Raw genomic sequence first — 23,276 nt, forward strand, 5'->3', positions numbered from 1 at the left:
GTCCGGCTGCGGGGCACCCTGGAAACTCAGGGCAAAGGCTGGGTGACCTTCGCTTCTGAATTTGCTGAAAGAGCTGGAGATGCTGCGCTGGGTTTGTGCCCGTGGGCAGCGCGCAGGGCTGTGGAAAGTCGTGCCCAGAGGTTATGCAGCAGGGTCTGGGCCCGGCAGACACCGTGGGAGGGACTGGAAGGAGAGCAGCATCAAATGTGTATATCCCCACCGAGGACAGGCAGAGTAAAGGATGTCCAGCACTCGAGGAGGGAGCTACTGGAAAACTGGGTTGGGTGCCACTGGGTTGGAGTGTGGGAGGTTGTACAGAACTGGAAAGTCAGGTGAAGAAGAGGTGAAATGGAAAGTCCCAAGAGGGAAAATTAAGGAAGCTGCTGAAGAGTTGACTGAGTGCAGCTATGAAGACAAAAGGAGAATTTGATGTGCTGCTTCCCACCTTTTCACCAAGCTGCAGGAGTTTCCTAAGCTTTATCTGTTCTGATCTCAAATTCTCTGAGTCTTTCACAAACTGGCTAGTGAATGTTTCCTATTTCAGCAAGCAAGTTAGTGTGTTCTCTTTTTGTGCATAGTATGATCCGGGGTCAAATCAAAACCATGAAAATGCTTCTTCCTGTGAATGTGCATTTCATACGACAAGTGTTCTGGTGCTTCACATTGAATGCTTTATGGTCCTTATGGTGATACATGCAGTAAGTGGAGATTAATTGCGGTCATTATTTTACTACAGATAAAATATACAGTAAATTAACCTTCAGAAGATAATTTCTAGAAGTGGTGTATTCTATCCTTACCTTGTGGGAAATGGAAAATGCAATAAACCTGCTTGTGTATAGATACACTGCTTCAGACAGACAATTTGCAAATGCCTGTCAAGGAGGCCATATGGAGAGGCTGGCAGAAGGGCAGCTAGTGAACCAGTTATATGTGCCAAGTTCAATTTGTCACACTTTACAGTACCAAGAAATATTTTGTTCTCGTTTTGAGAAGGAAAACTCTTATTAGTAAAGATTCAACAACCTATTCCTCAAAGTGCATCTTTTATGAGAAGATCCAGCATGCCTGCTCTTAAAGACTAGAATTGCTGGTACGTAACACATCTACAAAGGTATGCAGTAAATATGGAATACTGATTTAAAGTATGTGGAACAGACCCTCATTTCTCCACTCATATATGTCTTGGCTTGTGGCTAGAAGACTGGCAGCTTCAAAACTAAAACTAGGGTTTCAGTTCAAAACAAAAACATTCAAAACTGAAACCAGGGATCATCGACTATAGAATATCCTGAGCTGGAGGGGACATACAAAGTTTGAGTCCAACTCCTGACTGTGCACAGTAGAGCCACAAGAATTACACACCATGTGCCTCAGAGTATTGTCCAAACACTTCTTGAAGACTGGTGGGTCTGGAGCCATGACCACTTCCTTGAGGAGGCTGTTCCAGTGCCTGACCACCCTCTGGGTGAAGGTTTTCCTAATATCTAACCTAATCTGTGATGCAGCTTCATGCCATTTCCTCGCATCCACTCACTGGTCACCAGAAATGAGACTGGTGCCTGGACCACATCTCCTGTGGCTGTAAGGGAACAGTGACAGTGGTGAAAGCGGTGCAGGCCAGTGCTAAAATCACCTTTTCTCCTCGACACACTCAGAGGCTGTGATGTTTTAAATTTGATTTGGCATCAAAATTCCTCATCTGTTTCATCTCCCAGCCTTTGGTACTTTCAGGCGAGTCCACAGTTTGGGTTGGCTGGTAGCATTTGCCCTGCCCAGGCAATGCAGGGTAACTGCTGGATGTCCCGAAGCCGGAGGCGGTGTCTGTGTGACCGGGCAGGTGCCAGGGGCGGGAAGGCGGTGTCTCCTCCCCGCCTGCGGGGCCGGGCGGGGCCGGGCCTGGCTGTGCGGCCGCCATCGCCGGGGAGCCGGGATAGGAGCCGGGATGGGAGCCGGGATGGGAGCCGGGATGGGCCCCGGGCGCTGGTGGCGGGCGGCGCGGGCCCTGCGGGCGGCGGGCGGCGGCTGGAGCCGGGCGGCAGCGCCCGGTGAGCGGGGCCGGGCGGGGATGGGTCTGTCCGGGGCGGGCGGCCGGGACAGCCCCGTGTGGCGGCGCTGCCCGCCCCGAGCGGACCCGCGGCCGCGCTGACCGGCTGCGCCTCCGCCAGGCCCCGCCTGCCGCAGCCTCTGCGCCGCCGCGGCGCCGAACCTCTCCTACCAGGAGCTCAAAGACTTGAAGAAGGCCAACGTCCTTCACATCGACGTGCGGGAGAGGTGGGAGATCGACAGGTTTGGGAAAATCCCCGAGTCCATCAACATACCGCGTAAGTTGTCAACGCCGCTGTTTGCAGGCGTCGGGTGTTCCGTGTTCCTCCTGGCTGGAATGGTCAGCTGGTGGTGACTGAGCAAAGAGGAATGCTGCTGAAAAGCTGCTGGCATGTGATGAGGATGAACTTTTCCTCCAGAGGAGTTAGAAATCTTGCAATGTAAACCTGTCTTTGGATGGAGAATAAATAGTAGCTTGTTTTCTGTATTTCCAGTGGGTGAATTAATAGAAGCTCTACAAATGGACCCAACGGAGTTCAAGGAGCAGTATAAACAAAAAATGCCATCCAAGTCAGACCCTGTGGTTTTCTCCTGTTTGGCAGGAACAAGAAGTAAACAAGCACTTGGTTTTGCCATGTCCTTGGGTTTCAGCAGGTACGATTTTGTGTGTAAGGATGGGATTAATGCTGCTTCCCCCATGAAGCAGAACACATACTCACCTGTGTACAAAGGTAAACATTTACATGTGGAATATGAACTGGTATTTGAGTTAGACATCTCTTGTCTCCACTGAACCTGGAAGGATGCCATGGGTCTTGCAGCAAAGTGAGGTGTACCACCCTCTGAAACGACCCTTTAGCAGCTCTGCACATGTGCCACTGGTGACACAAACTGCTGCAAGACCACGCTGCCACTGAAGGGTCCTTGTGCCTCTCAGGGCTCCCTTGCTGAGATGTTTCTTCCTTAAAGAGCTCCATAAGCACTAGGCTTGAGATGCAGGAAGATTTTAAAGGTGGAGAACTACTTGCTTTGGCAGTAGTACGGTCTTAAATAGTTTAAGAAACCACACCCTTTGTTGAATTGCAGTTCTACCTTTACAGCTCACTGTTGACAAAGGATGCCTTTGCTTCCTTTGGATTATTTGCCAGCAGTAAAGCAGTGAAGGCAATAGCTGACAAAACAATGAGATGATGATAGAGTGAAATGCAGCATTTGGTTTGCAGGATTGTTAAACCTATCTTTGGAAGGTGCTCGCTGTCTTGAAGATTGCAGATAAAATTTAAGATATTGGTTATTTGCTCACGTTTTCACTGAACTGGGACATTCATTATTTCTAGTCAAAAGTATAGAAGCATGTTCTTGTTTCAGACTGAAAAATATCCTCCATTACCTGTTTTTCATGAAGCCCAATTGAAGGAGTCAATATTGCTTTGCAAAGTGGACTTTTGTTTTACAGAGTTTAGTTTAGCACAGGTTTATGTCAGACCTGTAGAGCATGTAGGTTTGCAAGGAAGTAAAGACCAGTGTTCAGGGTTTATTTGGTGACAATAATAAATAGATGTGTATATCTCCCACTGCTGTGAGTTTCTTCTCACTCTTTTAAAAAAGAACTGACAACTGTTTCATTGATCCAGTTACTATTTCTTGGTTGATGTTTGAACTCCAACATTGTAATTTGGAAGAAAAGGGTTACAGAACTCACTGCATGGAAACAGGCAGTATTAAAGGAATGTCCATCTGGCTCATTGAAGCTAGGTACAAATGTATGTGATTGCAGAAAATTTCTATGTTTTTTCTTTATTTTAATCTGGTTTTTCTTTTTTTTTTTTTTTTTGTTCGTGGGTTTTGGATGTTTATTTTTTGCTTTTGGTTTCGGGGTTTGTTTTGCTGTGTCCTCTTTAAGTGACGATATTAAAGACTCTTCTTGAGAAAGGTATCTTCTGCATATTTTCAGAGTTCAGCAGTATGCTGGTGGCTTTGACGACTGGGTAAAACATGAACCTCCAGAAAAGAAATGAAGATGACAGCCCCACCCACATGGACGTTCACCTTCAAACAGCCATACATATCAACTGTCTAGTTTAAATTATACCCAAAGACTATGACACAAACAGAGGACATTAAATTTGCTCAACCTTTCAACCTTTACTTTGGGTTATGGTTTTGATGAATGCATGTGAAGAGAACCTAAGTGCAGATTATGTTTACTTTTTTTGTATGATGTAGTTTGTGACTGTTTAAACTAATGATGATAGGACAAATAAAATTATTATTTCTCAAGTACCTGTGTGGGGTAGTTGGTTTAGAATAGTCAAACTGCAGATATTCTAATGTGAAGGGGACAAGAGAAACCTACTGCTGGCTCTGTTGTGCCAGGCCTCACCAGGACTAACAATGCCTTTTGAAGATCATTGAGGTCAGAATGTATAGAGGATTTAATGATTTAGTTAAATGTATAATTCATCGTGCTTAGCTGTATTGATCAAGCCACCAAACTTCAGCATACAAATGAACAAAGCAAGCCACTCTAATCAACTAAGTCAGTACTTAGTCATGAGCAGGCAATGCTTCCTTCTGTAGCTAAATTAACATTTCTTGGGAACACCTAAAACTACATAACCACAAAAAATAAGCAAGTTATTCTATGTTACGCCAAGATCTATCTAGCCCATTATTTTCTGTATGGCAGCAATTTGTAATAAACATCTGAGGAAGAGCATAAACCAGGATTAGTATGTAGTGGGACAATCTCCAGATTACTCTCATTTACAACTCAGAGTGTTTCAGGCTTTGCATGTCTTACTATATATGGGTATTTGTAAATTTTCATCAGAAACTCCTATCAGACACAGCAGTGGTGAGAAATCTTTCCTTTTGTTGCTTCCGAACTTGCCATGTATTCATCAGCTGCTCTGGCTCCTTCTGTCAGAAGTGAGCAGTTGTCACCTATCAGTCTTCACACCACCTGTGATTTTTCTAGATCTACTGTCTTTTTTGAACTGAGGAGATTTGGGTTGTTTTTTTGTTTTTGTTTTTTTTTTTTTTTATAATGGGATAATTACTGTATACCTATTTTTTATTTTCCTTTTTTATTAATCGTGGTAGGGTTTTCCAAGATTTCTGCTCATACTATTTGTAGCTTACCAAATTAGGTGATCCTTTCTAATTTGCCTTCCAAATGACGGGGTTTAAGTTAAATAACTTGTCTGATCCAGTTTGGTTCCTTTGGGATTTTTCTTTAAGTCTTTTTGCATAGATGGCTTGTGTTTGCTTTGACACTTCAGAGTAACCTGTTGCCACATAATCTGTGAAGAGTTTTAGCTACCTCTCTTTTCAATGAGATACCACATTTTTATGCACCTCTCCTTTGACGTGAAACACAAGAAAGGTGATTTTTTTTTTCTACATGCTTAGTAACAAGACTGTTGAATTCACATTATGTTCCACTTCCTGTTGTTCAAAACTACATCTTTTTAAAACTGTCTTCACTGAATCCAGCTCTTTCGACTGCACTTTATTGCCTTTCACTGTTTTTACTGGAATCAAAGCTGGTAAAATTAGCCTCATCTTCCCAGTAGAGAAATGCCTTAAGAAACTTCTAGGTACCATCAAGAAGTGCCTGACATTTTAGCTCCAAGATTTAGGTCCCATTGTGCTTTAAGGTGTGAAGTCAAGTCTGCAAAGACTCTTCAGCAGCAAGAAAAATTTTAATCTAGCCAGAATTCTTAATTAATTCCTCAATCCAAAACATGAACTTTCCTGGCAGAAAGTATATGTGAGAAAACTGATGCTTACCTAAAGAATAGTTCCTGTTTAATTACTCCACACAACACAGGTCAAGTTGCTTTGATTTATTTCTATTCCCCAAGTCCACGTTACAAATCGCACATTTTAGACTTCAAGAAATGAAAGCAAAATAGCCAAATTACACTTCATCAGTCAAGTGTCTATAAAAGGTATGGACCAAATGGCAACCAAGTAGCAAAGACCAAAATGTATATTTTTTCCACCTCACCAAAGTGTCTGGGGCTGGTTCACAGAATGGTTTATGGAAATAACCTGAACAGAAATAAATGCTAGTAGCCTAATGAGCTACATACAAAAACACTTCAGTTATATTTCACTGAATGACCAGCCAGTTACAAAGACAGTTATTTGCAAAAACAGGTGGGGTTTTTTTAAGGGGACGGTTTTTTGAACCAAGACACATCACAGATCACACATTTTCAATTTCCCTCCAGGATTTCAGAGCAGTGAAATGTGTTGTTTCAGGAAAACAAAACAAAACAAAATGTTACTGAACTTTATCACTCAACTTTTATACTTGGGCAAGTTGGCATTATCATTCAAAATAAAGTTGTACAGAAATTAGCTAGAAACAAAGTTATCTAAAAAAATCAAGTAATCAATTAAGGCCAATTCCTGTCTTCAGTGGGATATCTGCCTGAGTAAGGAATGCAGGATATGGCCTTCTGTTTGAAGAAATCTCATTTTCTCCAGCACAAAGGTAACCAAGGAATCCCATTTCAGTTATTCTAGAGTTGCTCCTAACATCCCAATTAAAGTTAGCCAGTATGAAGCTCACCAAACACTTGATCCTCTTAAATAAACTCTCTAATGAACCACACAAATTCACACTAACAGTGAAGGCAGACTAACAGTGTATATCTTCTCTACAAAAAAATCCACCATAAAAAATAGCAATAATATCCAGACTTGTACTTGATTGTGAAATATTCCGATTGTACCATACAGTACATTTATTTGAAAAAACAAAAATCCTAGTATGTTGGGTTGTCTTAATTTCTAATACTTGAAATGTTTCAGAAAACTGCAGAATCACTATACATATTGCACTTCTCTGGCAAGCTGGGCTACTGTATCGTGGCAAAAACAACCAAGTAGATGTACAGAGGAATATAGCTTTCTTAAACCAAAAAACAGAAACTGACTTTCTTTCCTGCAGTTTTCATTAAAACCGTAACAATGTTCTTTACAAGCTTTTCTAGGCATTTGTTTCTGAAGGACTGTGTGTTACTTGTTGCAGAATCTGTATTTATTTTTTTTTAATCAACAAAACTGAAGGTAATGGATAGATTCAACACAGAGTGCACTATCTTCCTTCAGTCACAAACAAAATGAAAACAACACAAGTCATTAAGACAGTTACACTTAGGCCTCGGGTTACTGTCGCTCTAAAAATAGCTCACTTCAACACAAATAAAACCAATAATGAACTATTTGTTTTGAGTGAAAAACGTTAATCTTTTGCAGCTTGGTTTAAAGTTTGATTCCTTACACTGAAAAATCCTAGCACATTTGTTCCAGCCTCAGAGAAAATGATGTAGTTTTAGAGAAAAAGCTTTCAAGATGCTTGACACAAACAAGCTATTTATTCTTCGAGTTCTTTGTCCAAGATGTTACTAAAACCTTCTGTCCATTTCATGAACACAGGAAATATCCCAGGATGTCTTGAGTCAAAGTGGTCCATAAAGAAATTCTTTGGAATGCCTTAAGATTGGCTATAGCTAGAGTTCTGGCTACCATTTGGACCCTGTTCTCCTTCACTGTTGAAGAAAACAAAAACATGTCTGTTCAATAAGAAGCATCACATTACATTTTTATCCTTTTTTTAATTAAAAAATACAGTATTTTGAAAGTAATAAATATTTTTTACTTTGTTATATTTCAACATACACATAAATAGGTCAAAATATTCTGCTCAGTTTCATAAAAAACCCAAAGGTTATTCTCAGCATGTATAAATAACCTCACCATATTTATGTGAATAATAAATTCAATATATGACCATGAAGCTGCCTGCTGAATCTTGCTGAATCTACTTCTGAAGTCAACACTGCAAAGTTCACATTACATAAGCATGTGCACAGGAATTTGCATGTGCAGATTCCCAGCAGTGGTATTTAATCACAGTAATTAAATACGACATCAAGCAGGCCCAGTTCCATTGAATCTGGCCATGGAGCCTCACACTGGGGTTCCTTAGAGTTGCTGAGCTGTATTGATCACATTCTAATCACATTAACACTCTCCGTAAGATAGTGAATGTTACGCTTCCCACCAGCTCCTGAACAATCAGCCTTGTTTTGTATCAGAAATATCTGCACTGTAAAAACATACACTGTACCTTGAATGAAACATTTACACATTCTTAAGATCAGTCTAGTTTTTCCATAGGAAAGGTGCAATAAGGAAGTACCGTACCTGTTTGGAGGTGGTTTTGGTTTAGGCATTTTACTAAGAATAGTAGCCATTTCTTTTCTCTCATCAAAGTTCTTCCACTGCTCATACAGCTTCAGAATAACCCTGATTATTTCTAAAATCTGTATTAGAAAGAAAAGAGATCCTAAGGTCAGACACAACAGTGATTTTACCTTTGTCATACATAGCCTGTTTCAGTGTGCAATTAACTAAACGGGCCCCAAACTGGAACTAAGCAACACAATTTTCACATTATGAACAGAGCTGCCTCACATTTACTCTGGTCCCAAAAAAGCATTTAATTAGCATTTTAATTACTACTGTCACAGCTTATAACTAAGCTCCTGGGAAAACACAGACTTGGGCAGCATGACTGCAGCTATTTGACCATGCATTATCAATACCGTAATTGATGATTATCAATGTTCCATACATATCAGGGGTTCCCTGATATGGTGTGGGAAAACAAAAGCCCAAAACCACAAAACATTCATCTGAACTCTTTCCTTCCAAGAAAGAGCCCAGGAGTTTTTCAATACTTCTTACATTCCTATACACATATAATAAGAATTGTTGACACTTCATATTCTGCTTCTGGAAGTGTAAGCATTCCATACCAGTTTGGACTTCCTATCTTCCCTTTAAATTTCTAGTGCAATATTCTACATAAAAGCTGGAGAATATTTCATTCATTATACGTGTCATCATTCTCTAAATTAATAAAGTAGAGGTCTTTCTTCTTTTTAATACATGATCTTTGATTAAGTGCTAGAGCAATATATTTTGTCCTTGAAATGAAAAATCACAGTTGGTGCTTCACCATGTCCATGGATCACTGACACAAGATCCAATACAAGTAAACATTCAAAGATACTCAGTATCAAGCTTATGGTAATTTTATCTATTATACATGTTGGTTCTCCTTTGCTGCCAGTTTATTATCACCCTGCCTTTGAATGTATGACAGCATAATTCACAGAGCTCTCCATGCTGCATAGCATCCACATTGTGTTTACATTTCAAGACAAATCCTGGAATACAAACACAATGCCATAACAGCAGTGGGATAAAGGGCAATACCACAGGCACAGAGGGAAATGGTACCTCTCAATTATAACAGGCTAGTTAATTCCAGACACTCAGTTTCAAAAAAACACTGGAAAAAAATGTGCTAAGTGAAACAGTGTGATAAGGAATATGAGTACTACTTCAATTTGCTTGCTGGAGCTAAATAAAGCTTAAAGAAGCCAACCTAAAAAGTAAAAGAAACTAGTGGGGATGAAGAACATTGTTCATGTAAGGACAACTGCACCCTGAAACCTAATAAATTAATAAAGGGGATTATTTGACACAGAATTTGCATTAGTAGGGAACTCAACTGAATGATCTTGGTGTCTCCCTGCTTAGCAGTGATTGAAGTCACGGTGCTGGGCATCCTGAAAATGTCAAAAATGTTCTACACTATGCTACACTCTGCACGTGTACATGGAGAAAATGAGAACGGGTTGCTGGCATGATGCTGAAAAGTGAATCAGAAAATCACATGCACTTGAATTTAAAAGTCGAACTCATACTGACAACCTTGTGTGACAGAAAAATGCTGGGAATTATTTTTCTGGCAAACAGTGTAAAAGATATTTGGTTTATATTTCTGTCTGGAAAATAGCAATACCAGCAATGGTCTTCTGTTATGCAATGGTTTTATCTTGACTTTCAGAGCAGGGTGATAACCAAATAACCTGACATTGTCTCCCTTCCAAAGGGATCTGCCTAACTGCAACAGCATCTAACAAGAGCAGTGAATTTTAAGTTCAAATCAGTATTGCAGATGTGTAAGATAACCATGACTACCATTTCTGGTCAGTCCATAACAAGTGGTGGGAATAAAAAACAGAGTACCTTTTCCATATCAACAGACAGCTCAGCAAACCATTGCCTTGCATCCTTCTGCTGGACAACACAGGCCACATGTAGGCAAGCTGCAAAGATCAGGTGACATGGATATTGAATAAAGATAACACTCCAAATACAGTTAGAAATATTCTATTTTTTATAAATGCTATACAGTTCAACAAAGAAAACTCAGGATTAATTATCTGACTTTTCTTTTAGGCTTTTTAAGTTGCAAGGCTACAATGTCAGTGCTGTTTGAGACACAGCCTGAAGCACCTTATGAGGGCACTCTGAGGAATGTTTGTGATGGGATAGTGCACAGAATGCATCCAGGTAAACATGACAGGAGACATTACCTGTTACTTACCTAGAGCTATCATGAAAGGAGGGTACAGCAGACAAAGATCAGTTCTATATGTGTCATTCACTATCCTCCTGTGCAAAAAAGAACTTGTAAGTATCTTCCTATTCATCTTTAGACTATATTCCTTCAAAAACTGCTGTTGGTTTACAAATATTTTGTACATTTTCTAGATGGTCAAAGCAATGAGGCTGCAGGGCAAAATATCAAGAAAAGAGATCTTTTCCCTTGTAAAAATCTCTTAAAGCCTTTTTTTCCCTTGTAGTCACAGCAGAAGTTTATTTGGAATCATTCTTTTAGTACAGAAATGTCTTTCTGCAGTGGAAGTGTATGTATACCATCAAGTAATTATCTGTTTCACAAATAAGCAAAGGCTAGCATAAAAGTAGTACTTCTACTGTCTTTCTGTATTTGAAACAGTTGAAGAATAAGAGTTCTGCTAAAACAGCTAAAAAACCCTATATATTTGCTTTTACCTCCTATGACAATGTTGACAGAAAGAAATTTCCTCTACTCAAAGTCACCATTCAGTAATGTTGAAACTGTGCCACTAGAGCTAGTCTAAAAAATAAAAATTAGACCACTGCAAAGTAAAATCATTACAGGGCTAAAGCCAGAATAAGCTAAGCCAGGGACATATACCTGCACAGGTTAACTAGGACACCCTTTTTATTCAAAAATGGCTAAGCCTGCTTGGTTCAGCAAAAGCTTAACCACCTTTGAAGCATAACGGTTAAACACTTGCTTTCTTGATGAAAGGAGGAACTATTTCCATTGTCTTCATTACCATGCAAGAGGTAGCAGCATGTCTTCTTGGCCCATATCTTGCACATATTGGAGCAAAGGTCTGTAAGGATGATATACTATCAAACAGCAGTCCTAGGAAAAATGTCATCAGGACAGAAGTTAGATTTCAATGCAGAGCACGTTGTCAGTTCGTATTAAAACATTTTGTTTACAAGTCAATTAGTGATTTTTTTCGAGTAGCATTCTAACACCTAGCCCTGCTCTAATGAGGGCAGTGCTCTCTCTAGAATACCATTATACAGCACAGTTGCCAGTCTGTCAAAGTCCTTCCCCTCAGAGACATAGAAAGTCACATCTGCAGCACACTGAAACCTCATTTGCTTACAAACCCGTAATTCCCACTTGGAAATACAAAACGCTGCCAGAAAACAGTCTGCTACTAAATACCATACATGGAGAACATGCCAAAATAATTGATGCTGGTTTGGAAAGAAAGATAAGAAAAATTCCATTGCTCTCAAATCCCCTCATTTCAGGTCCAGGTAAACAGGAAGGAATAATCCTCTTGCTAAAAGCAGCCAAATGTGTGGATATTACAGGGAAAAGCCACATTAAGTTACATGTGCTGAACACTTACGTGAAACACCATTACTGCACTATACACTATATATTGCATTGGAAAAATAAGTGAATCCCCAAAACGTAAACTTCTTGTAAATGCAAGCTTGTGCTAAAACTCCTGTATACAAAACTCAAGAGTTACTGCCATGAATAGCAGAGGTATCAAAGACTAAATCTAAACAGGAATCTAAAAACTGTATTAAAATTACTTGTAGGTACAAACAAAACCTTTCATCTGATCTCTGTGTTCAGTTCCCAAAACATATTCTCTCATCTGCTGTCTAACTCAGTAAACTGCTCCCTGGTTTCTCACTTCTTTTCTCTGCATTTGAGCAGAACTGCTCTAGTACAGTAGTACTAGTTCAGTGATTAACCCATCCAAGTCCAAGCCATATGCAGAAATTAGGCACTACTTTATCCAAGCCCTGTAAGAAGCCTGGATTGCCTCCTTTCAGCTACCTGAGCAAACACAGCAATGGGATAGCTACTCTTACAAAAATCAGGTATGACTCCTTTCTTTGAAAGGATCTGGAAGAAAATGTCCCACTGTGCTCCTTTCATCCAACAGCCTAATAGTTACAGCACCATCTCAGAAAATGGGAGGCCTGAATTCAGTTTCTTCCTCACAGGATTCAAACCCACATCTCACTTCCTAGAAGATTACTCTAATTATTAGGTTGTTACAGACTAGCCTGAATGGGATAGTACCCACACCTTCTGCTAGAATATGTATGTGTAGCCTCAGATTCTTCCAGGCAAGAAGGAGAGGGCATAGAAAGAATACAACTCTTCATGGTCATAACTGGCCATTCCATCTAGGAAAAAGGACATTGACATCCCAGTTCCTGCATCAGGACTTAGATACAGTTACCTCTCTCACAAAAACAGAAGCAGTTCCACCAAAAAACCCAACCTACCATTAATTCTAAGAGATAGAATTCACATTCTAGTATCTGTAAAGAAGCAAAATCACAGTTAATAAGCAGTATGTTTAAGGCAGCAGAAAGAATTAACTGACACATAGTTTAACATCATACATGCACAGGAATTCTCAACAACTATTTCCAACAGTCCTAAATGCATTTTATCTGAAACTACAAAACCAAACAGAACTATTATTGGCTATTGCCTTATCACTGTTATAACTCAACTCCAGTCATAGTAACAAACAGGTTAAATATTTTGCATCAAGTTTGCTGTGAAGGACTGCTTCATTGGCAGCACTTGCCTGATTTGTTTCAATACCTGGTAGCAGCAAATTGTTCCCAGTGCATAAAAACTTCACAGCAACAGAGAAGTTCTTTTGTAGAATTAGAGCATCTTTATCAGCTCACTAACTTGTCAAATAGCCTTTCAAAACATTTTCAGATTTAATTTCCTATGAAATTTTCTGTGCAACTGTAGCAATTAAACCAGCTCTCACTGTCAATACAGAAGGTGATGTATTGGTGACATGAAGGAAAAGACTGGACAACTTTGGCTAGACAAAAGCAGTACTCCAAAACGTATTTCCACCTGCCTTTATCTATAAAAGAGCAGTGCAGTTTTATTATAAGATCTTAGGTATTTTATATTCTGATGTATCATTTGGCTTTCTAGATTGGGTGAAAAGCAAACCAACAAAAAAGTGGTATTTGTTACAGCCAATCTAAAACTATTTAGATGTTTAGCTTTCAAAATTCTACAGCACAGGTAAAAATTGGTTTTAAGAAAAACTACAGAACTTCTCAGTATTGTGACTAGAATACCTTGAAAGCCACTGGTAAATTTAAAGTACTAATTAAGAACAATTTTTCAAGAGCCATTAAATTTTACAGGCAAAAATAAAACTGCTTTCTGTAAGCCAACTGCTCATGTGTGCAAGCTTGGAAGCATTCCAGGTGTAAAGGCCATTTACTTTCCCTGGAGCAATGTATTTGTAACCAAGAATATTCAAAAAAACCTAAATCTCTTTTCTCATCCTGCTATAGAAAAACTACATTTCAGTCACCCCACTTGTCTTTCCTGTCAAAATTTTAAGGAAAGGAGGTTACATAAGATTTTCATTATTTTTAAAAGTAACTTTCCCAATATTCTACACAAAACTAATCATGAATAAGCCTGACACATGAATATGAGAATATGTCTTTCTTGGTATTTAAAAGAAATCATTTCCTGCTAGCAAATATTAATTTATTTGATCAAGTTGTATTTCAAATAGCATACTTACATGGTTCATCCTATAAGGAAACTCCTTTGGAAAGGCATATGAAAACCTAGTTTTCACTACAGTAAACAGAAAAAAGTATGTTAAAAATAATGTAATTAGTACTTTTATGTCTTTCCCTTTCTATTAATTCATCTGTATGTAGCCCTTCAAATCTACCTGGCAACACAACTCTCAGTTTGTAGCTTTCAAAACAAAAAACTTTATTTCAAAGAGAAGAGATAAATTACAAGATTTAAGATCCTGAAAAGGAAAGAGAAATACACCTGAAACCCAGATTTGCACACATACTCAGCCAGACATTTGACTGCTGCTTTGGACACCATAAAGTCTTCTGGTTCACCACCAACTAGCTCAGGGACAGCTAACTTCCCACAAGTCATCATTCACACAGCTCTCCAGCTACTGATGTTCAGGATCTCAGTACAAACACTAAATCCAAATGGAATTTTCATCTGGGATTTTTTACATAGGTTTGATCCTTCAACATGCAAGATTTTAAAGGAACTAATGAAGTCTTAGAAAAGCAAGCCCAAGGGCAGGGTAAGGGAGCTCAGGCAGACTTCTTGCAGGTCCATAATGTAATGATTGTCTCCAATTGAGATATTTAATTAATCTTTGTGTATTTTGCAAAGAGAATGAGTACAGTTAGTGTATGGGTAAGAAGCATGCTAATGTGCAAAACCAGAGTGATTTCATGTTAGAATGCTGGAAAAGAAAAACAAGAACACTTGAAGATGTGGATTTGACACTTGTACACACAAACATTTAAAAAGCTATTTTAAGTCCTTGTCATCCAAGGAAAACAAGTAACATTTAACATCCTGGAAGTTGACAATATTCCTTATATTAATGACAGACAGTATTTTATTAAATGATACTATTGATATTACTCCCAGAAAATCAGTATGACATTCAGTTCAAAGAAAAGACAGTATCAGTCCTCTGGACCAAAGAATTCACCATTTAGACCTAAGGTGAACTTCATTAGAAAATTTGTTGTAGGACACCAAGACGGGGCTATTGGTTGGAAATTTTAATTACTTCAAGAAAGAGAAAAATTAATAGAAGTTTCTCAAGATGCATGCAAACTGAAGATGTACATGGTAAAAAAATACCAATTTGAGAAAGAAGATAGGGAGAAAAAGCATTTTTTCCCACAAAGCAAGCTGCAGACACAACCACTACATGGAGCTGTCATTTTAGTGAGATGTGTTAACAGAAGAAAAACCTTTGGAAGAGGTTGTTAAAAACCAGGTTAAGATCATCTTCCTTACAAAGGAAACAAGTGTTATTAACTTTATGTTGCTACTGAGATAAAAGCAAGCAAACCGCTTAACCCAGTCATTATTGCATTCGCCAGTCCTTTTGTTAGCTTGTTTTCACTTTTACTTGTCTTGACTTTGGTATTAAGAACTCCCAAAAACTGCTGTGTGCTACTGAAGCAACTGTGGTAAAGGAAGACCAGGTAGAAAAAAAGAACAAATAATTGGAGAAAGCCTGTTGCCTGCCCCCACTTCCATGAAATGCAGAGTCCTTATCAGGACTGACAGGACTTCTGGATCTGAAGGAAGAGCTGTGGGGAAAACCTTCTGTAAGGTCCTGAGACTGGAATTTTGAGAAACAGCACAGCTAAGAACTAGATATCCAAGTAAAATCAGCTGTCTCATATTTACCAAAATCCATCTAACCGTCACACTTATGCATCAAAACTTCCACACAATGATGTTTCCGATATAAAAATAGCAACTCTCAGTGCTAAATCCAGTACTGGTCTTGGTCATGCTGGCACCAAAGATGTGTTTCAGTTCCTGGTGGCAGAACTGTCACACGGCCAGCGCCATGGACTGATACACTCTCTGCATCTGGAGGCTGCAGATGCAGCCAGTCACCTGGCCCCTCAACAGCTACAAGGGATTTTGAAAGCGCTGACCTACATTTGGAAGAGCACTGCCAGGAATTGCCCATTGGGAGCAGCTGGACCTTCTGGGTCAGATAATTGCATTCAGCTAAGGAAGACATCACTTCAAGAGTTTGATGGATGACATGAAAGTTACATACACTGGGTAATACAAAGGCAAGTGGGAGAGATAGAGAACTAAGTAACTACAGTGTAATTTTATTGAATTTATTGTGAACAATTGGTCATAAAATGTATTTCTAGAAATAAATACCAAAGACTAATTTTATGATGAGGTAAAAAGGATTTTAAAAAATCTGAAGGTATACAGCCTACCAAAAATTCTTAAAACAGGTACTTTCACAGAGCCATACCTCTTATTAAACAGGCAAAGATGTAAATTTCCAATTGTATCTTTGAGTAGTTCAGCATTCAATTTACTACTCAAGATTGTTTATAAATTTCAATAGTTTTATTTTATTACTTCATTTTCGCTTACGCCTGGCATAAGTTCCAAGCATAATCACCCAAAAACTAATACAATTCTGTCTCTGTATTTGGAAAGAGAATCTAATAATTCTAAATGGTTTTAACTGACTCTTATAAAACTGGCTCTTTTTATCAAATCCTCCACGATTTGATAAAAAACTACCTTTTAAAAAAAAGCAAAGAAACCAACTGATCTCCCTACAGAGATATTTAACTAGGGTGTAATGAAAATTACTGATACTTACATACAGAAGTAGCAGCAGAAATCAATCTTGTATTTGAAACAACACCAAATTCCTGAAGAAAAAGAATGGTAAATGAGGTGAACCACCTGAAACACCATACACTCACTGTTATCAAATTAAAATAATGGCTTCTTACTAAACTGGGCTTCTTTTTGTAGTATTTGGTTTTTTCCCCCCACCCCTTTTTTTTCCCCTTAAGGTAAACAGGGTTAAACTCTTTACCTAAGAACTATTTCATTGATTAGTTTCCTTGGTTGTTTATGAGGAACAGTAATAATTTACAAAAGGTACAAAAGTACCAAAACCTCAGCTGGCTAACATTCTTTTCATAAAATAGAGAAGAGGGCTTCAATGAGGTTATTTTTTTCCTTATCCCATTTGGAAAGAAAACTGTCTTTAGAAACCTGCCATTAACTACTCTTTTTAGTTTTGTTTTTGTAAAGTCTTAGCTCCTGTGCTGAGACAGTCAGCAATCTGAAAATTTTCTGTATAGAGTGTTCTTTCAGAGAAGCCCATAGCTGAATCAATAGTGCTGCCCTCTAAAGCTGCAGAACCTTTAGGAAGGCTACACAGGAAGGAAGGCTACACAGATTTCTAATTTAAGGTACACCTATGTATATACACTCTATGTCTGTGCCTGCTTAAAGGCTCATTTAACAGGTTGATTAAAAATCACTCTCTCCAACACTTTCTCTCTTTTCCTTGATGTCTTCCCAACACTGAAGAGTGTCACAGTACTTGTACAGACAACAGTATCACATGTCACCACTAGTTTAGTAGGACTGTTTCTACCAGTATTTGAGCTCCTTCTGTAAAACTTAGTGCTGACATATAATAAAGTGGCCAATTGGACTTTTTTCCACTACACAGACACTTCTCAAACAGCTGTAAACTTGCTGTATTACAGAGAAGTAACAGCAGCACCCAGCTGATGCTAACTCTTGGCCACATTCAAAGGGAAGTACCGATGGTGGAGGCATGGAGCCCTCTCACCACAACCCCTAATGGGTCAGGTCCTTATGATAACTTCCCAAGGACAGAGCATGAGCTACAACACACTTTTAATCCAAGTAATGAAAGTGTGGTAAACTCTGAGGATCCCTTGCTATATGAAATAGAACAAGATAATTAGGAAAAAAAATCCAATTATGTTTTAAAGTTTGAGTAAACATAAATAAGGAGAAACACACCAGAAAGGAGACACTGCTTAAGAGATACACAATTTAAGATACAGTGTATGTAAATATTTAAACACTGTGTGACAGTGAAACAGCCATTTAAAATATTTTTCCAATTTTCAGAGGCACTTCAGGGTTAGTAATTCAGACAATTTTTGAAGGCCTTCTCTGTCTCCTTTTCTTAAATGCTATAGAAATCTATGCAAAAAAGAGAAGGTTTCAACCCCCAAAGCATGAAGAAAGACAAAAAATTTGAAAGTCCTAAACGTTTTCTTTCTCTCATACATCACATAATGTTACATTAAAAAATTGTAATACTTCATACCTCTACTTTGGATGCCAAAAACACACACGTAGGAGCCATTAATACTGGATCTATACTTTTTAGGGAATATCTGAAATGTTACAACAAAATTATAATACGTTGTTTCATACATATAGAACGATTAATCTATTAAGAGCACCACACTTCCTTTTGAAAAAGCAAAGCTTAAGTTAACTTTATTAAAGCATAAAAGCTTTACACCATCCAGAAAACAAAAGTGGCACTGTTTTTAATACAGAACTCCAATTTTAAAGGGCTACCAAAATGTGCCTAGCAAATGTTTTATTCTTGTACCATCATAGTAAACAGTCCTACCTGGCATAGAATCTCTTGAAGTAGACTGTAGCAGTGGCAATAACTTGTTGTCTTAATTTAAGATGTTCACCTAAAGCCTGGATAACTTAAAAAAAAATGAACAAAAGCTTGAGTTGAGTTTTTTTAAACAATTTGATACCAAATAGCAAAGGGTCTCAAAACACAGCTAGTGCTGGGGATTCTAAGGAGCAGCACCACAGTCTTCTCCCTCTGCTGCTCTAGAGAGACAAGATGCTGCTGTAAACCTACGGACCTGCAGGTGAAGAACCGCTGCCTCCTGAAGCTTGGGGACACCTTCAAAAAGGAAAAGGAACTTTGACTTCATTGTGTACAATGTGAGTATGACCACAAATCTCGGAAGGGTAAAGCTCAGGTATTCCATTTTAGAGCAAAACAAATTCAGACACAGGAAATATAAATCCTCAGCTCTTCAGTGCCACACAAAATGGATGGTATTTTTTCAAACATGTAAAACTGCCAACACAAACACGGTCATTAAATTTGGCTGAGGCAGCAGGTGTTAAAAAAATGACATATTTAGTCTAGGGAGAGGGGGTGGGAGACCAGAGGATGCAGTCAGCTGCTCCATCACGGTGGTCCTCTGCCAGTTGGCCAAGAAACAACCCTGGTGTCATCTGTGCAGGTAGCTCTTGTTTGGCCTCCCAGGCAAAGGAAAGGTGCCAAGCAAATTAGATGCATCAAGCTGGGATTAAGAGCAGGGGTTGGATGTAAAGAATGGCACAGTGAAACATAAGGTTGTTACTTGTTATTTTTCCCACACTTCTGCGCCGCCATTATTCTGAGAACGGCTCGGCTCTTGTGAAGGCTCCCTCTTCTTTTTTTCCTCCCTCATGAGAAACGTCAAAAATAATATTTTATAATACATTTACGTAGATATTTAAAATATGTACAGCAAGACCAAGACAGTGACCGTTGGTGGGAAAAGCAAACAATTCTGTTGTCAGTCACCACTAAATGCTTACTCTCTACTTAAACACTCAAGTAGAGAGAGTTTTTTGCCCATGCTCCTATCATGTATTCCCTGCAAACAGCCAGGGTACACATTTGTCACCCACTGGCAAGGCCCAAAGCAACACTAAATCCCTGCCTGTGTCATATCATTCTTTTTCTAGAGAAGAATACCAAACTGGGACTAGTTTGACAGTGACAGTAGGACAAGCAATTCTTACAAAAAGGGTGTTAAACCCAGTATGCAATGTCTGTACAAATATTAAACATTTGATCAGAGTATCTTGGGAGGTTGGAAAGAATTTTTGCCTTTAATTTCACCATGGGGCTAAAAAGCTGTCCTACTACTAGGGCATCAGAAAAATTCAAGTATTAGGCTAAACAGAATTCTCCAAATATGTCTCATACTCCCATGGGATTTTCAGGAATGGTTAGGCCATCTGCTGTCAGAGAAAAATCAAGTGTGGTTTAGAAGAAAAAAATGGACAAGAGCCTAGAGAGACTTAATGAAATGGAAGCTTGTATACACTGGGAAAAAGTCCAATGCTTGTAATTATTTTAATATTTTAAAAGAAACTGTAAGATCATTTATCGCTGTATGTTTAGAAAGTAAGCAGTTTCAATAGCTTGGGGTTTTTTAATAAAGGTTGTTTTAAATCTGAGTATTTTGAGTAGTCTCTAACACAAACATTACTGCTTCTGCCCAAAACCAAAAAGGGAAAACAACTGATACACCTCTCAACCAAAACCAGTTAAAGCTTCGTGATCCAAACAGAGAAACAAACATCAGTTGATTTTTTTCAAGCTACTTTAGACGATATCTTTTTCCTTCTCTTCATGGCTGCAGGGAACCACACAATCAGTTAGTGATCTACTGCACTTGTTTTCCAATGAGAAAGCAGCAGGAAATTGCCCCTCTCCATGCAGATTTTAATTGCTTTAGGGAACAACCATCTCCTGGGCTGACACACACTGAATGTGACATGCTGGGGCCGAGCCTCATCTGCTCTCAGGTGGTGCAGATGGGATTCAAGGGGCGACCCAAAGCAGGGTCTCTGCTCAGAGGCAGGCGAGGATACAGCACATCAAGGGTTTGAACACAGCGAGCTCTGCCTGAGCACAGAGCAGCCCTGAGTGTCCTGCCCTCTGCTAGAGAGGGGCAGAAAGCCCAGCACCATTGACTCCTGCAGAGTAGGCTGTGTTTGTACAGGCACAGGGGAGATCCTGGCACAGCTGCTCTCCAGCTGCCCCCAGTCACTCACCTACCTTCAGGAGAGGCACAGAGCGCCAAGGAAAAGGACCCTGGGAACCACAAACCATAACTAACAAACTAACTTGTTTACTTTGTAAAGCTTTGTTTACACAAGAAAAACAATGAAGTGAAACACTTAAAAAGCTTATTTCACAGTTCAAATTAATACTAGTGAAAAGTAGCATATGAATACAGTTTTAGAAACATCCACAACCCTCCTTTTGTCTCTTTTTGTATTATGAGGTTATGACACTTGGTTTTAACCTCAAGAAATTTCAGGAATGGATCAAATGGGTACATCATTGCTAGCTGGATTTCCTGATGCCCTATAAGCAATAACAAAGAGGTATCCATAGTGATCATGTTTATGGCATATGCAATTGTTACAAAAATAACTGAGCTAAGAGAGAAGCAACGGTATCTTTCACAGATACCATTCCAGTACTGACATAAGATCTTCCAGTGGCTCTGGGAAAGTCACTTCACTTCTCTGCCACAAGTCTGGCCAGATAGCTGAAAAAAATAAGCATTCTGTACTTTAAAGGACTTCTGCAATAAATACATAAAGAGCTGCTTGCAAACAAGTTACTAGTTAGTAATACCCTTTGTGTAAGGAGATTTTAAAATATTGAACAATTGCACAGAGAAAATTTTAAGTGCCTTTGTAATCTGATATACTCAGGTATGGCCATTCCTATGGATAGCTAAATGCTTTGCAAGATCAAGTAAATCTTAGACAACTTCACACACAAGTCCCAAATTCTTTGGGAGAACAGGCTGCCTGCCAACAGCTCTCAGAAACTTGTTGACAATTTGAGAGCCACCTGGTACTGGGAAATCAGTCAGAAGACAAAACACGGCTGTGTTGCAGGTTTCAGAGAATCTAAATGAACAAACACAAATAACAAGTTTCCAAACTCTGCAGTTTAACAGGATGGCACAGATCACCTAAAATACTTACCCCACCCTAAGAACCCCCCAAAAGCCCAGGCTGAGTACTAATGCTTGACATTGAGCCTTTAACACACTAGCTTAGAAGTTTCTGCTTGCTTCTCCTCCTCTTATATTTTGATAAGAACCTCTTGAAAATAAGAAAATTTACTGTTTTGTCCTATTACAGATCAAAATGTTCTATATATAGCTAATTAGCCTGAAAGGTCTTCTAGAATTGCGTTAGTACAACAAATTATTTTATATTCCACATCTTTGTCAAAATAGGCTGTGAAAGTATATGTAATACAACAGTGAAAACATTACATTCTCTAAGCAATTCAAACTTCCATTTAGACATGGCACACATTGCACAGATTTTAGGGCAGAAATAAAAAAAAAGCTTTACCATTAGTAAAAAATATCTGTAGCTTCCAATATTCTTCTTCAGTCAGAAATTTCAAGTCTTTCTGGCGTTCCTTCAATAGATCTTGTTTATCCAAAATCCATTGTAAGCTAGAGGAAGGGAAAATAATTTCAGCAACTCTTTATCAACATTATACTGAACAAACAGACTATGAGTTAAGGCTCGGGGATAAAGAGCTTGTGGCCTCTAACAAAGCCACAAACAATCTCAAGCAACTCTTCTTCAGGGTTTTCAAAAGTTAGACAACTGAAAACAAAGCAACAAAAAACCAAAAACTAAACAACAAAACATGAACTACCAGGGGTAGGCTGAGGTTAGCCTCCACCAGTAGCAAACGGACATTTGCTGGCTGTACAGATCTTAGACCCTGACCGTCACTAACAGGGTTTATGTTGCAGCCATTTCATTACGGGCACCACTCAAACCCTGACGCTCAGCATGTGTCAGGGCAGAATCACAGAACCAATCAGGCTGGAAAAGAGCTCTGAGATCCAGTCCAACCCGTGACCGAACACCACCCGTCAACTACACCACGGCACAGAGTGCCACGTCCAACCTTTCCTTAAACACCTCCAGGGACGGTGGCCCCACCGCCTTCCTGGGCAGCCCGTTCCAGTATCAATGGCACTTCCCAATGTCCACCGCAGGCCGAGGCCCGGCTGTCCCACGGCTGGGGACAGCGTGTCAGGGACCCAGGCTCGGCACTCCGCCGCTGGAGCCCGGCGTGCCGCGGGCACCCACAGCGGGACGCGACCCGTGTCCCGGAGCGCCCAAACGCTTCCCAAGCGGCGGCTGAGCGGGGCTGTTCCCGCAGCCCCGCCGGCTCCGCCAGGGTCCCGCGGCGAGCAGGCCCCGCCGCCCGCCCGGCGCTCCCGGGCCTCCCTGCAGCGCCGCGCCCGCCGCCCGGCCCGGCAATGAATGGGCAGAGCGCGGCGGCGGCCCGCAGCACCCGAGCCCCGCGCCCCGCGGCCGCGGCACCCACTAGTGAGAGCTCTGCCAGAAGTTCCCGGCCATGGGAAGGAGCGGAGCGGGGAGGAGGCGCCCGGGCCCGCGATGCCCCGGCCCCGCCGCCACAGCGCCGCCGCCCCCGCGCCGGCAGCAGGAAGGAGGAGGCGGCCGCCGCCGCCGCCGGCCGGCAACACGCGGCACT

General features: G+C 40.1%; 2 protein-coding genes across 4 annotated transcripts; one reads left to right on the forward strand and one right to left on the reverse strand.

Annotated features, from left to right (window-relative positions):
• The first annotated feature begins 1,893 nt into the window (after positions 1-1,893).
• On the forward strand, positions 1,894-4,326 carry TSTD3 (thiosulfate sulfurtransferase like domain containing 3). 2 transcript variants are annotated; one of them, XM_064412791.1, is made up of 4 exons: positions 1,894-2,048; positions 2,169-2,324; positions 2,541-2,777; positions 4,001-4,326. In XM_064412791.1, exons 1-4 carry the CDS (start codon positions 1,946-1,948, stop codon positions 4,036-4,038), a joined length of 534 nt encoding a protein of 177 aa, XP_064268861.1. In that variant the 5' UTR covers positions 1,894-1,945; the 3' UTR covers positions 4,039-4,326. The 2 variants fall into 2 exon arrangements, with proteins under 2 accessions (XP_064268861.1, XP_064268862.1); XM_064412792.1 differs by having other exon boundaries at positions 1,897-2,048; positions 2,541-2,700.
• A 1,556-nt stretch (positions 4,327-5,882) lies between these two features.
• Positions 5,883-23,266, reverse strand: CCNC (cyclin C). Of its 2 annotated transcripts, XM_064412789.1 has the most exons (12): positions 23,109-23,266; positions 22,109-22,215; positions 18,549-18,633; positions 18,234-18,303; positions 16,731-16,782; positions 14,100-14,155; positions 12,808-12,843; positions 11,310-11,401; positions 10,529-10,596; positions 10,168-10,247; positions 8,272-8,390; positions 5,883-7,613 (listed from the first exon to the last, which is right to left on the reverse strand). In XM_064412789.1, exons 1-12 carry the CDS (start codon positions 23,138-23,140, stop codon positions 7,559-7,561), a joined length of 852 nt encoding a protein of 283 aa, XP_064268859.1. In that variant the 5' UTR covers positions 23,141-23,266; the 3' UTR covers positions 5,883-7,558. The 2 variants fall into 2 exon arrangements, with proteins under 2 accessions (XP_064268859.1, XP_064268860.1); XM_064412790.1 differs by lacking the exon at positions 18,549-18,633 and having other exon boundaries at positions 23,109-23,126.
• Positions 23,267-23,276: the final 10 nt, after the last annotated feature.

The sequence above is a fragment of the Passer domesticus genome, chromosome 3 (genome assembly GCF_036417665.1).
Source record: "Passer domesticus isolate bPasDom1 chromosome 3, bPasDom1.hap1, whole genome shotgun sequence".
Taxonomy (NCBI): Eukaryota; Metazoa; Chordata; class Aves; order Passeriformes; family Passeridae; genus Passer; species Passer domesticus.